At 47.7% G+C, this 13,670-nt stretch overlaps 1 protein-coding gene across 1 annotated transcript; it reads left to right on the top strand.

Annotated features, from left to right (window-relative positions):
* Positions 1 to 219: 219 nt before the first annotated feature.
* On the top strand, positions 220 to 8,096 carry LRIT2 (leucine rich repeat, Ig-like and transmembrane domains 2). Its single transcript, XM_076009661.1, has 5 exons — positions 220 to 278; positions 1,659 to 1,800; positions 1,911 to 2,011; positions 4,677 to 5,458; positions 7,032 to 8,096. Exons 1-5 carry the CDS (start codon positions 220 to 222, stop codon positions 7,778 to 7,780), a joined length of 1,833 nt encoding a protein of 610 aa, XP_075865776.1. The 3' UTR covers positions 7,781 to 8,096.
* The last annotated feature ends 5,574 nt before the right edge of the window (positions 8,097 to 13,670 follow it).

The following is a 13,670-nucleotide window of genomic DNA, read 5'->3' as shown; positions in this document are numbered from 1 at the left end:
GAAACCTTGAGAGCCAAAGAGTTGGATGATTTATACAGGAGAGTGATGGATTTTCTTTTGGAATCCAGTTCTTTGACAACTTTCTGGCCAGGCAGAGGGTCCGTATTCAGTATCATTCCCTGCAGTGCAGTTCACAACAGGATAACTATGGAAATGGATTTTTTATTTTGAGCCACTGAACCTGGGATCAGAACCGTAAGAGCATCTGTGCACGTGAGCATGGCGTTCCCATCACCTGGAGGGTGCATCCGACTACCATTTGAGGGCCACAGCCACGGGTAAGAGAAAGAATTTGGTTGGAAGAATTCAAAGACACTGTCTACATCAGGGGTCAGCAAATTTCTTCCATAAAGAAAGCCACATAGTAAATGCTTTAGGTTCTGTCGCTACTACACATCTGCTGATGGGGTACGAAAGCAGCTGTAGACATTATATGAGTTAATGGATGTGCTTCGCATAAAATGTTATTTACAAAAACAAGTGACTGTTTTGGCCCTCAGGCTGCAGTTTGCCAGCCCCTTATCTATATTTGTAAAACTGTTTCTGCTGTGTCTTTGGAGACCCAAGAGTCAATTCTGAGTGTGTGATCTATGAGAGTGACAGATACTCCCCGAAATTAGAACAACTATAAGTGCAGTGGAGGAAAGCAGCCATGTGTTGAAATAATCAAGATGTCTTTGATGACTGAGCTAACCAAGATTGAATAATTATTGGTCTAAGGACAGCTAACATTCAGCCAGTTTTTCTGAACCTTGTTTGGAGAAAAATAAGGAATTTGAAAGTGAGGATTTGTTAGTATTTATTGACAGACAGACACAGAGAAAGAAAATTCAAACTTTCCTATGATTCATTAGGGTCTATCCTCACGATCTAGATGGAAAGGCCTCTAAGATGTTTAGCCTACCAATACCAATACCCAAATACCCGATGCCCATCTGTCAACCTTCCTTTGTGTGTTCTGTCTTTCCTGGTTTGCTCTTGAAAGGAAGAATCATCATGGATTGTGCTTATGAATATATTCAAGTCACTGTAAAAAACAAATTCCCATTGTAAAAAATAAAATGAAGTCTGGCTTATATATTAATCTTTTAATATAATAGTCTTATTAGTGTGAGTCAGACCCTGAAGACTGAATTCCCTCTGAGTGTCCTGGAGAAAGAATTTGTGGCCTTCCAGTGCTGACGATCAGCTTGTGCTGTAGTGACCCTGCAGGATGCTGGCCTTGGAAGCCTGGCTGGGAGGTTGGTTGGAATCATGGCATCTCCAACACGTCCTTTTCTGACTACAACATGATTATATTCCTCTTAACCAGACAGAGAGTATGTTTGAGGTCACTTATCTGTGGTTTCCTGTCTAGGCTGCAGGGTACAAAAACGCAAATAACAGAAATTGTATCCTGGCAAGTGGACATGGGTTATCAAACCTAGGCTGTCAATCAAACAACTCCAGGAGCAATTTGTCCAGAGGACTGAGCTGGAAAGTTTTAACTTGCATATAATCTAGCAAAGACAAAAATCAATTTTCAAGCACTTCTGTATATTTTGTTGGCTGCAAGGGCATTGTAGTCAGGGTAAGTTGGGCTTGTGCTATGGTAACCATTCCCAAATTTCAGTGGTTTAACACATTAACCACATTAACGTGTATTCCTGTTCCCACAGAGACTACGTGAGTCAGTGGGAAAGGTGCGTGGAAGAGGGCTCTGCCTTGCTCACTTACTCAGCGGCTCAGGCTGGCGAAGGCTCCACCACCTGGAATGTCAACAGTTGCCACAACAAGGACCAAGAGAAACTGGAGGATCATGTCAGAGCTTTTCAAATACCATTTCCTCTAACATTTCATTAGAACACGAGTCACACAGCCCATCTGTTTCCAGGAGGTTGGAAAAGTAGTCTTATGTGTGTCTGCCGCAGGTAGCCAAGGAGGCCATTTCAGACATGGCTGGGTGCAGATGGACAGAGTGGGAAAGAGCCTATAGCTTGAAAGAGAGGGAGGACAGCGTGTCTGCTACCTGGTAGGTTGCCTAATTCTCTGTCTGAGCTATCCCAAAGTTCCGCTAATATTGGGGAGGTGAATGGGGTTTTCTAGTTGAATAGCGGGGACACTCTCTTATTAAGATCCTATAAAAACATGCCAGGGAGCTGCTGCCCCACAGCTATTTATATCTAACTATTTTATAAGCACAGTGTAACTCCACATTCTGTAACTCTGTCTCAACAAAGAACTCTAAGAGTCAAGTTCCAAAAGGCATCCTGCAGGAGGGGACATGGGTTGTAAGATGCTTAGACCCCCTCTCCTTGGGTGTCAAGGTCTCTAGAGTTTTGGGACTACACTTAACCACAGGTTAGGATAAACAACATGACCCAAGCTGACTTAAATTGTCCTAGTGTCCTGTTTGAACTGTCCACAGAGCTACTCCCTACGTCCATCTGCCAAATAAGGAAACCAGAGGACGAGGAGGTCAGGAGAGGAGAAGGGGCAGTGGAGATGTGGCCTAGATGATTTCATAGATGGCATGGCAGTGGGTGTTCTTCATGGGCTTTTAGCAAACTTCTGGACAGTCAGGTGGAGCTAGATTCATTTGAAAAGGCTGGCATGGGATGGAAAGAGTGGAAATTGTAGGGAATGGAGGCTCTTTAGGCCTTTATATTTGGGGTAAGGGGAGAGAAAGAATCCACTAGTGGTTTAGGACACCTATATGTTGAATCATATCCTTTCACAAAGCAGGTCTGACAATGTCTTGGCGAACCTGGCAGGGTACTCTGGAGTGAGACTTGCTCGCCAGAGTAGACCCCATCAGGCCAAATTGTCCAGGCCCTCACCACCTTCAGTCCCTGGGTGTGGGCTCCCTTGGGAAGGGCATGACCTCAGGCAAGCACTCCTTGCAGCGTCAGCATCAACTCATTCCTTGAAGAGTGATCTAGTGGCATGTCTCCTTGTCTGCCACAAACTTTGTAGCCACAGCACTCCCCTTGTTTTGGATTTTTACCTTGAGAGGAGCTCCAGAGACCTAGCCAGATTTTAGTTAGACTGTCTGGAAATTCCAGCAAATATATCTGGCTTGAATGGAAAGCCTGGAGTGTAATCAGCTTAGTTGGTGACCCATTTCCGCCATCGCTGGTTAGCTACTAAGAGGATTTTCATTGCTGAGGCCTTTTGTAGGGTACAATTTATATCATGCATCTTACAGGAACCCATGGAATTTCAGTATTCATCTGGAAGTGCCCCAATTAATAGGGATGCAGACTTATCTCCTCTTCAAGAGTCTCTTGGTGGGAGGTAAATCATTGGGTACCAACTACATGCAAGGTGCTGTATTTAACACAATCTCAAAATTTCCTAGAAACACTATCAAGTATTTATTAATATTCTTGCCTTACAGAGATTAAATGACATTCCAAAGATCTCAAGACTCAAAAGCATAAGCAAGAGAGAAGACTCCATGGGACAGGGTCTGTAACAGTTTTTCCCCCCTACCCCATTCCTTTCACTTAGCAAGAGTGCAGCTGAGAGCTAATGAGCAACAAATATTTGTGGAATGAATGAAGAGCAGCAGAGCAAGTGTCTAAAATCGCACATATGTCTTTCATTTTGATGATGAAAAATGCACAGAATTCAGGAAAAATTTTGAGGTCCAAGGAAAGAAAAAAGCTTTGGTTTAATCAGAAAACACCACCTTGTGTTTGAAACTGCACCATGTTGCTTCTCAGACTGTAGTCATCCGAGCTGCAGATGCAGCTGCCTTGATGCAGGAGAGGAATGACCACACCACCCCGTGTGCTGGGGAAAGAACAAGTTATAGGAGCGAGCACAGAATCACTTTGTTGCTCATATGTACTTTCACTTTGGGAAAATGGTTGAAAATTCTAGGTTTCAGGAACCAATTGTGAATGTCTTGAAGTATAGATTCTGGCCAAATCTCGTGAACAATGGTGCTCAGAATGGCATTACCTCCTTGTTTCTTAGACTTCTTTAGAAGAGACTGAGGAAATTCCAGTATGGACTTGTACAATTGACTTAGAGTTTGCTTTCCAGACTCAAGAATTAGACAAGTGGTAAATTCTCTGGCCTTTGTTAAAGGACATTGTTTGCTCTTTGTGGATTCTGACTGAGCCTGTGATCTAGGCTGCGACAGAGTTCAGAGCCTCCAGGGGCTTGGCCGCTGCTGTGCCGCCCTACATCATCAAGGATTACCAATAATAGGATTTGCCACTCGGAAGCTGGGACTATACTTATTCAATACTCACAAGGTATTTTCTTGCAGAGGAATATGGCTTCAGTTTTTCGCTATTTCCTATTAGTTCTGGCTTTTCTGGATACATGCGCAGCTCAGTCTTTCTGCCTGCCAGGATGCACCTGCTCAGAGGAGAGTTTTGGCAGGTGCGCTGAGCTGGCAAGATGTCAGAGGGTTGCAGGGGATGGGCCTTCTTTGGGGATTATGTGGAGTGGAAGCAGGCCTAGAACTGGCAGGAAACCAGCAAAATCTCTAGGAGACTCATTCTAGTTGGTTCTGTACTTTGCTGAACTGTACATTTTACCAACAATGGGTCTAATCCTTTTATTTCAAGTGAATAATATTTTTTTTCTTCTAATTCACACGTTAATGCCAGGGTCAGCCTGATCCCACTTTCCAAATCCCTGATGTTCATCTTAAAGTTCTTTTCTGGTTTCTCGTACAGGGCTCTGCAGTGCATGTCTACGTCTTTGGGAAAGATCCCAGGGAACCTTCCTGAAGAGTTCAAGCAAGTGAGAATTGAAAACTCACCCTTATTTGAGCTGCCCCGAGGGTCTTTTATCAACATGAGCACGTTGGAGTACCTTTGGCTCAACTTTAACAATGTCACTGTGATCCACCTAGGAGCCCTGGAGCACCTGCCGGAACTGAGAGAGCTGAGGCTGGAGGGGAACAAACTCCGTTCAGTACCGTGGACAGCGTTCCGCGCCACGCCTCTCCTGAGCGTCTTGGATCTCAAACACAACAAGATTGACCTGCTCCCTGAGCTGGCTCTTCAGTTCTTGGCCAACCTGACCTACCTTGACCTATCTTCCAACAGACTTACAGTTGTGTCCAAGAGTGTCTTCTTGAACTGGCCAGCCTACCAGAAACGCCGGCAGCCTGGATGTGGGGCTGAGGTTCCCTCCAGCCTGGTGGTGGCGCTGCACAGCAATCCCTGGGTATGTGACTGCCGCCTAAGGAGACTTGTCCAGTTTGTCAAGTCCGTCACCCTCCCAGTCATCCTGGTGAATTCCTACCTGATATGCCAGGGCCCTCCCTCCAAGGCAGGGCAGCTTTTTCACGAAACTGAGCTCAGTGCTTGCATGAAGCCACAGATCTCAACCCCCAGTGCCAATGTCACCATCTGGGTGGGACAGAATGTGACCCTGCGATGCTTGGCACAGGCCAGCCCCTCACCAACCATCGCATGGACTTATCCCCTGAGCATGTGGAGAGAATTTGATGGTAAGCCACATGCACCCTCTCAGCTATCTAGGGCGGAATGGAGAGGTCTGTAGCAACCCCATCCTCATTGGAAAGGTTCTAAACTGGGTCAGTCATGAACGATGGGTTCAAGTAAGGTAGAGATAGATCTGAATTATGCTCAGCAGAACAGAAAAGATTCCAAGATAGTGTTCTACTAATGGCATTATTTTAAATGGTTGTGTATAGATCTCTCTATGACATACGTACATATGTAAATACATATATTGGGGCTGATTCAACAACTTGCATAAATATTATAAAATTGTATATGAACAAATATATTCTTTAAGAGTCGTCTGAATGGAAAACACTATACTGTGCATTTTAGAATTCTAGAATTTCTAAGATCGATTCAAGAGATGATCTTCTATTTCCTAAACTTGCCTGAGCAGAATCACCTGGGGTGCTTGTTTGAAATAAGATTGATAAGATATTATTGGCTTGAAACTGTAATACTGGGGCCTAGAGAGAGGAAGTGAGCTCGTGGGCCCCAGGACTGGGATTTAAACCTGTTTCTCCTTTCCTGGACCCCCTTGCTCTGTTTTCATACCCCAGCTGGAATTACCTTTAATGCCACTCTCTAGGGTTGGACATGTCACAAAGCCAGAGAGGGCCTTCCCAGGGGTATCTTGAAGCTGAAAGGACTTTTGCAGATTCCCATATGCTCCCCTGTGCTCTGTCTAGAAGACAACTAGAAATGTCTGTGTAAAACTCGAGAAATGTACTCAGTTGTCCGGATATTTGTTATGTATGGTGAAAAAACTTTGGATGGTTAAAAAAAACAAAAACAATTAACTGAAATGTTCACTTTTCCCCAGCATTTCGGTCATACCTGATTGGCTCAAGGTTCAATACCGACAAAGGGGAAATACAGAATTTATTATCGTAGCCTCTTTGAAAACTGGGAAATGAGTCCAGATGTTGTTTGTTAGGATGCTCTGTAATCACTCTTTAGCACGGTTGTATCCGTTTTGTCAGTGATAATAGAAGCTTAGACTTACTGAATGCTTACTATCAAACTTACGGGGTGAGTGCCATTATCATCCCGTTTTACTGACAAATTGATGCCAAGAGAATTTAAGCAACTTGCCCAGGACCATATACTTAGTAAGGAATGGAAGTCTGGGTGTTTGGCTCCAGTCTCTGTGGATCTGAAAAGTAAGAAGGGACTTCTTGAATCTCACAATACCGCACAGTCACGCCGTTTTAAGAGATCTCCTGAAAGCCTAGTCAGCGAGGCCAAGGTGGTTCGGTGGGAGCAGCTAGTGAAGTTGAAAGAATGTGGTCACCATCGGTAGAAGGACTGGGTCCTAGAGCAGTTGTGGCATCTGAAGAACTCTCACTGTGGGCAAGTTGACTGCTCCAATCCTCAACGTCCCATGTGTAAAAACCAGTTACTCACAGGGTTGCTGTGAGGCAAACACCTTACACCAGGTACAAGCTTAGTAAGTGGGGACCACTTTTTTTTAAAAACCAAAAGCTGGCGTTGCTGGACACTCTCCAGCGGTCTGTCAGAGGAATGCACAGCTGTTTTGCTCTTCTCTTTTCCCAGTGTTGACCTCTCCTACGGCAGAGGGCGCTGCCCGGTCGGAGCTGACCATACCGGCTGCCCACCTGGTAGACAGCGGCAACTACACCTGCGTGGCCTCCAACCTCATCGGCAGGAGCGCCCTTGTCATCTCCCTCCGCGTGCAGCCTGCCCCAGCCCTGCCTGCGCCCCGTTCTCTGTCCCCGCCCTCGGAGGCCAGTGCCTACGTTGACCTGCGGGTGGCCAAGCAGACGGTGCACGGGATCTTGCTGGAGTGGCTCGCGGTGGCCGACACCCCGCAGGAAGAGTGGTTCACCCTCTACGTTGCGTCCGATGAAGCCCTCAGGAAAGAAGTGGTCCACATCGGCCCCGGGGTCAACACCTACGCCGTGGACGACCTCCTTCCTGCCACCAAGTACGAGGCCTGCCTCAGCCTGGGTGCACAGCCCCCGAGCCAGGGCCAGTGTGTGGTCTTCGTGACCGGCAGAGACGGCGGCGGGCTGGAGGCCCGCGAGCGCCTGCTGCACGTCACCGTGGTCCTGTGCGCCGTGCTGCTCGCGGTGCCCGTGGGCGCCTACGCCTGGGCGGCCCAGAGCCCCTGCAGCTGCAGCGAGTGGGGCCTGCGCTGCTGTCCCCGTCGCAGGAAAGCCCCCAGGTGCCCCCGTGCAGCCCCACAGTGCAGGGACCTCCCGGCTGTCTGTGAGGACAGCGAGGGGCACGTGGACCCCGAGGAGGGGGACGAGGAGAAAGAAGGAGAGGGAGACAGCAGCTGAGCAGCCGGGGCCATGGGCTGCAGATGGTGTGCGCCTCTAGCCCTGCAGCCCGCCCCCCACCGAAGCCCGCTGGGCCCCCTCCATTTGCTCGGCAAGTATTTATTGAGTACCTACTGTGTTCCAGGCGCTGCACTCAACACAGGGTTCAACAGAGAAAAAGGAAACACAGTCCTTATGTTGATGGAGCTAAGGCTGGCGGAGGCCTAGCTAATTACTCATTTTATTGTTCGTGGTGACTGGAAATTAATCAGTGTTACTCTTTGCACATACACAGCCCCGGGACACTGACGTTTGCAGGTAACATTTACGTATGACATTTCCCATGGGTTATCCTGTAAAGGAAGGTAGACTTCGGCCCCTTTTTCCAGGTGAGGAGACTGCAGTGCTTTGCCCGACATCTGGCAGCTGGCGGGGCACCCCTGAGCAGAGCCCCCAGTCCCGTTGTCTCCTCAGATGTCGGCTGGGCCGCGTTCTTGTGTCTCTGTTCAGAAAGTGCGACTCTCCCTCTTCATGACAAACTCCTGGTGAGACCATGGAAGTTTGATGTTCCGAAGAGCCGACCTTCAGGGCGGGTGATGTGAGTCTCTTCTCGTGGGTGTCTTTGCTCCTGTGAGCAACCTCTGGGGCTGCCGAGCAGGCTGGCGCCCTGAGCACCGAGGACAGAGGACTGGCCGAACCCGGCCCAGGCTCCAGGGGCTGCTGGGAAAGCGGAGTCTTGAGAGGCACAGGCAGAAGGGACAGCATCCGTGTGAAGTCACGTGATCTACCACCTGTCTGTCTGTCTAACTATCATCTTTTTTTTTTTAACAAAGAGGAGGCTACTCAGTCCTGATTCTCACCTAGTCCCGTAGGATTTTGAGCTTTGGGTTTATTTCTTTCAGCCCCATGTCCCTCACACCTTGGTGTCATTTAAGAAACACAACAAATGTTTGTTACGAGAATAAGAGAATAACCTGCCCTTGGCCCCTAGGCACTATGTCGCAGACCCTCCTGTGGAATCCGTGGGAGGTAGTCGGTTCCTCTCAGCCGGGCACAGGTGGAGTGGAGGAGCCCCCAGAACCCCAAAGTCAGCTCGGTGCCCCTCTGGGCAGCCCGGCGGGGGGGCGAACTTTCCCAGGATTTAGACCCGCATCTGCCTCCCTGCAGCTTCTCCCACTGGCCACAGGGAACTCCCCTAAGGATGTGAATATAAGGTGACCTCATTGTGACATCCCCATCCCCAGGGAGGTGTTTTCTCCCTCCTTCCCACCCCCTCACCAGTTCCTACTCATCCTATAGCACCTTCAAGTGTGTATATCACCGCCTCCAGGCAGCCCTCCTTGACGGCACATGTCTGGGCGAGAGAGGTGAGAGCAGTGTCTCTGTTCGTTGTGAGCCCTTTGGGGGCAGGGCTGGCCTTCCTCGCCACGGCCCTGAGCCCACCCAGTACCTGGCCCGTGCTGGTTACAATATATTTTAAAAAGTTGAAGATAGCTCTCAGATTCCGACCAACAGCCAGAATTTCTTTAGATTCTACTCGTTTATTTTCTTCTGGGCGTTAGAACAAAACCCACGTTTTCATGGAAATTTTTAGTCATATCAAAAATAGAGATGATCTCATTCTTCCCCTCAGTCCGCTTCAACAAGTTTTAACATTTTCAGTCTTATTTCATCTGGTCCTTGCCCTCAACTTTTTTTTTTTAAACTGGCGTATTTTAAAACAAATACAAAGCTTCATACCAGTTTACCTGTAAGTATTAATATCATTTTAGTTTGAACTCTAATAGATGAAGAAGGTTTTAAAAACATAACTACAATGCTATCATCGTTTTTAAGAACATATATTTTTAAATTATATGAACACACATATTTTTAGATATGCACATGTGTACAACACACACACATACATGTAATGTAGTAGAGAATCTGTTTATGAGAAATTTTTGAAGGAAAGTGGTTGGTGCAAGCCCAGAACTTGAATTTCCACTGGCCTCTGTGTGCTTCCTTCCACGCGGGGCAAGGGTGGTCTTCGGGTCTGAGAGGGTGCAGCACGTAGCAGTGGCCTGGGCTACATGAAGGTGGGGTGCACATTCTGACCTTCACTTGCAGCAAGGGGAGCTGAGTGGTGCCCATGGGGCAGAGGGCTCAGGAGGAGAGGAGTGGGCAGAGCAGGAAGAGTCAGGAGCATGTCATGGGCACGGTGGGTTTAGCTGCTTCTGTGAACATGGAAATTTAGGGAGAGGAGATATGGTCTAGAGATGATTTCTGGGAATCTAATACTTTTTAGATTGGGCTGCCCCTTTAAAAATCCTTGAGTAAAGATTCACATTACTCAGATTGAGTAGGCAATTTGACAGGAAGAATAAAAGAATAGATTCTGGAACCCAGTTTCCTGGGCTTAAATTTTGGCTTTGCTTCCTACTGGCTTTGTGACATCTGGGAAGTCACTCACTTTCTTTGTGCCTTAGTGTTCTCAGCTGTAAAATGGGGATGATAATAATAGTACCTATTTCTTAGGGTTGTTCTGATCATTATATGTTTTTTTTTTTTTTTTATGTGTAAAGCTCTTGTAACAGTGTCTGTGGTACATAGTAAACTCTCAATAAATGTCACAATAATAAATGCTACCATCACTTAAGGTGTCTATGTCAGTTTGTGCTTTCTTTAAATGTGATTCAGCATAAATTTGGGGCCATTTGTAACATCAGATCTTATTAGGGCCACATATATGTGTGTATATTTATAAATACATGGGCAAGGACATGGTATCTATGCTGATGTCCTTTACATGTTCTGTTTAATTCATGCTGAAAAGATGCTACAGTTTTAGATTTAGTTGTCATGCTCTTGAAACCTTATCTATTTAGAGTTTAGATCATGTAATTGTAAGGCAAGTGCCTTTGATTCAGAAGACATTTGTAAACAGGGCTACTTGTTTTTAGAATGAAGCCATCTCTAGTCCCAGGACTCTGCTATTAGCAATTCAAGGGGAAAATGTTGTTCTTTTTATCTTTTCTTCTTTTCTTTGTCTTGTTAGAGCTTGTATACCTATCACCTAGAGGAGAGCCTAACACAGATGATATACTCTGAACATGTGCCACCATAGGAATGACAGAGTGAATTATTGAGTAGTGAATAAATGACTGGACCTCATTCAGCCAACAAGGTCCATTTGCACAATTTCATAATGTCCCACAGATGTCCCCAACATCAGTCTGTTGCTATGCTACTTCATTGATCAAATGATGACAGCTTAAGCCATGAGCACCTTATTCTGGAAACTAGGCAAGTTAATTCTGAGTCTCCTAAGGGGTCCTACATGTGCCCACATACCATCTGCTTGCCTTAGTTCTCATGCAGCATCTTCTCCATTCTCCCCGTCCATCCTGCCGTGGCCAGGGCCCTTGAAGACTGTCAGAGAAGCGTCGCTGCCTGCCGACAGATGCCAGCACCCGTGCCAGGTGTGCTGGCCCCAGATTCTCTCGATGCCTCCAGTCCCCACAGAGAGAACCACTGAAGTCCTTAGAGAAGCAGGGCACAGCGGCTTCTGCCTAGCTCTTGCCACACTTTGCAGCTGGACTTGGAGGGAAAGCTGCTTCGTGACAGAGGCTCTTGGGTTCTCTTAGGGACAGCTCATCTCTCTTCACTCCCTTGGAGCATGGATGCCCAGGTGCAGGCGCAGGCTGCACGGCCACAGATGCTGTGGCTTCTGCCCTGCTGTCCTCCACTTCCCTGCGGCCACTCTCCCCTCTTCTCCTTGCACAAAGTGAAGACTCTGAGCCTATCGATGGGGGTGAGGATGCTTGGAGGGGTCCCATCCTCTGGGACATGGTGCCACATGTGGGCCATGTGGGCCACAGTCCGAGCAGGTGTCTACTGACTTCGTGTCAGTAGATACGAAGCCAGCACCAGGTGCTTTACACACAGTAGCTCCTGTAATCCTCGCAGCAGCCATTCTTTGCACCTTGTAGTGATGAGGAAAGCAGAGCCCAGAGAGACTTGCTTTCTTGCCCAAAGTCACACTTAAGTGGTGGAACTAGAATTCAGACCTATGGCTGTCCAACTGTAAAGCACTTCAGTATTTCATATGATTAGAGGGGCTGAGCTCAGCCATGGGAGGAAAATGATTCTGTGGCGTTTCCTGAGTCACATCTGTAGATTGCCCATGAGGCTAAAGCTCCATGCTTAGGCCAGGAATGGTTGAGCCTGTGCAGTGTGCCATACCTGCCCCCAGCTCTCTACTTGGCGGCTAACGTTGTGCCAGCTTGTAGGTCTGGGCCTGACCTAGTGTGACTGAGCAGGCAGCCCCTTCGCTTGTCATTTGTTCCCTAATGCAGGGACTTGGCTGATCCCATCCCATGGGCGGGGCCTCCTGCAGTGCTGACCACATTTGCTGGTCCCTTAGGTTTGGCTGCAATGCCCTCCTTTCTCCCAGTGTGGCTCATGCTGGCTGTAGCACTTCTCCATCCACAGCCAGTGTGCGAGACTGGCTCTGCTTTGGTTCAAGCTCCTGGCTTGTGTAGGAGCCCACCCCACTCCCAGGGCCCACATGCTGGCTGAGCTTCTGGCCCAGATGTCTCCAGTGTCCCAGAGATGACACTGCCTCCCAGGCTCCCATGCCCAGGCTGGGCCTCCCAATTCCCACCCTTGTGTCAGATCCCATTCCTCTCCAAGCAGCCCTTTCTGTGCTTGTCCTGCTTGGGAGAAAAGCCCAATCCAGGTAGACAAGGTCTGCAAATGTGCCACTGTTAGAACAAAATTTTTCAGCCTCCCCCAGAGTCAGATCTGGGAGTCAAAGAATAGATCCACCCTGTCATGGCCCGTTTACAGGACGGAGGATGAACACAGAACATAAAACACAAATGCGCAGAACACAAAGAAAAATGCAGACACACGTACAAACCGTTGACTCGAGTAATAATACACTGGGTCCGTTTTATTTTTATACTCTAAAAAATTAAAGTTAGTTCCTTGTACGTAACTACCCAGGTGTGGCAGTGATAGCCATAAATTCCGGAAGTGTAGCCTTAGGGAAGCAGATATCCCCTGACTCAGAATTTCAAGGTGGTTGCTCTAGGCACTAGGCATAAGTAAAGGACCAAGATTAGCAAGGATGGGCAACCCCCTAAGATCTTCGGCTGAACCCCAGCGGCTGTGCATGGCTGAGGTCGCCCCTCCCTTGAGGGGTCTTACCCGTCATTGACTAACCAGCCATCTTATGGGGTGTACGCAGCAATCATAGGAACAATATGTTTATCATGTGGCCTCCAGACCCCCAATGCTGTGGGGCAGGGCTACTCTTGCTACTCGCAGCTCAGGTCCTTTGTTATGCCTGTAGGCAACATCCTTGTTTATCACAGGACCTTGTCTGGAATAGATTACTTTCAAACACTCTGGGCAGAACACAAACATTACTCACTAACTTTAATTCTTTTTTTTTTTTTTTTGAGACAGAGTCTCGCTTTGTTGTCCAGGCTAGAGTGAGTGCCGTGGCGTCAGCCTCGCTCACAGCAACCTCAAACTCCTGGGCTCGAGCGATCCTTCTGCCTCAGCCTCCCAAGTAGCTGGGACTACAGGCATGCGCCACCATGCCCGGCTAATTTTTTTTTTATATACATATCAGTTGGTCAATTAATTTCTTTCTATTTATAGTAGAGACGGGGTCTCACTCTTGCTCAGGCTGGTTTTGAACTCCTGACCTTGAGCAATCTGCCCGCCTCGGCCTCCCAGAGAGCTAGGATTACAGGCGTGAGCCACCGCGCCCGGCCAGTAACTTTAATTCTTAAACTAGGAAAATATATGTCAGTCCCCTACACCACCCATAAAGGGGCCAGGAGGCACGTTGTCCTTGGCTGTGTGTTGGGAAAACTGGTTTCCATAGGTCAGCAAACACAAACGAAAGCAGGGAGCA

The sequence above is a fragment of the Microcebus murinus genome, chromosome 14 (genome assembly GCF_040939455.1).
Source record: "Microcebus murinus isolate Inina chromosome 14, M.murinus_Inina_mat1.0, whole genome shotgun sequence".
In the NCBI taxonomy this organism is placed as follows: domain Eukaryota; kingdom Metazoa; phylum Chordata; class Mammalia; order Primates; family Cheirogaleidae; genus Microcebus; species Microcebus murinus.
Note: the sequence above shows the minus strand (reverse complement) of the source record. Positions and strands in the feature narration are given on the sequence as shown.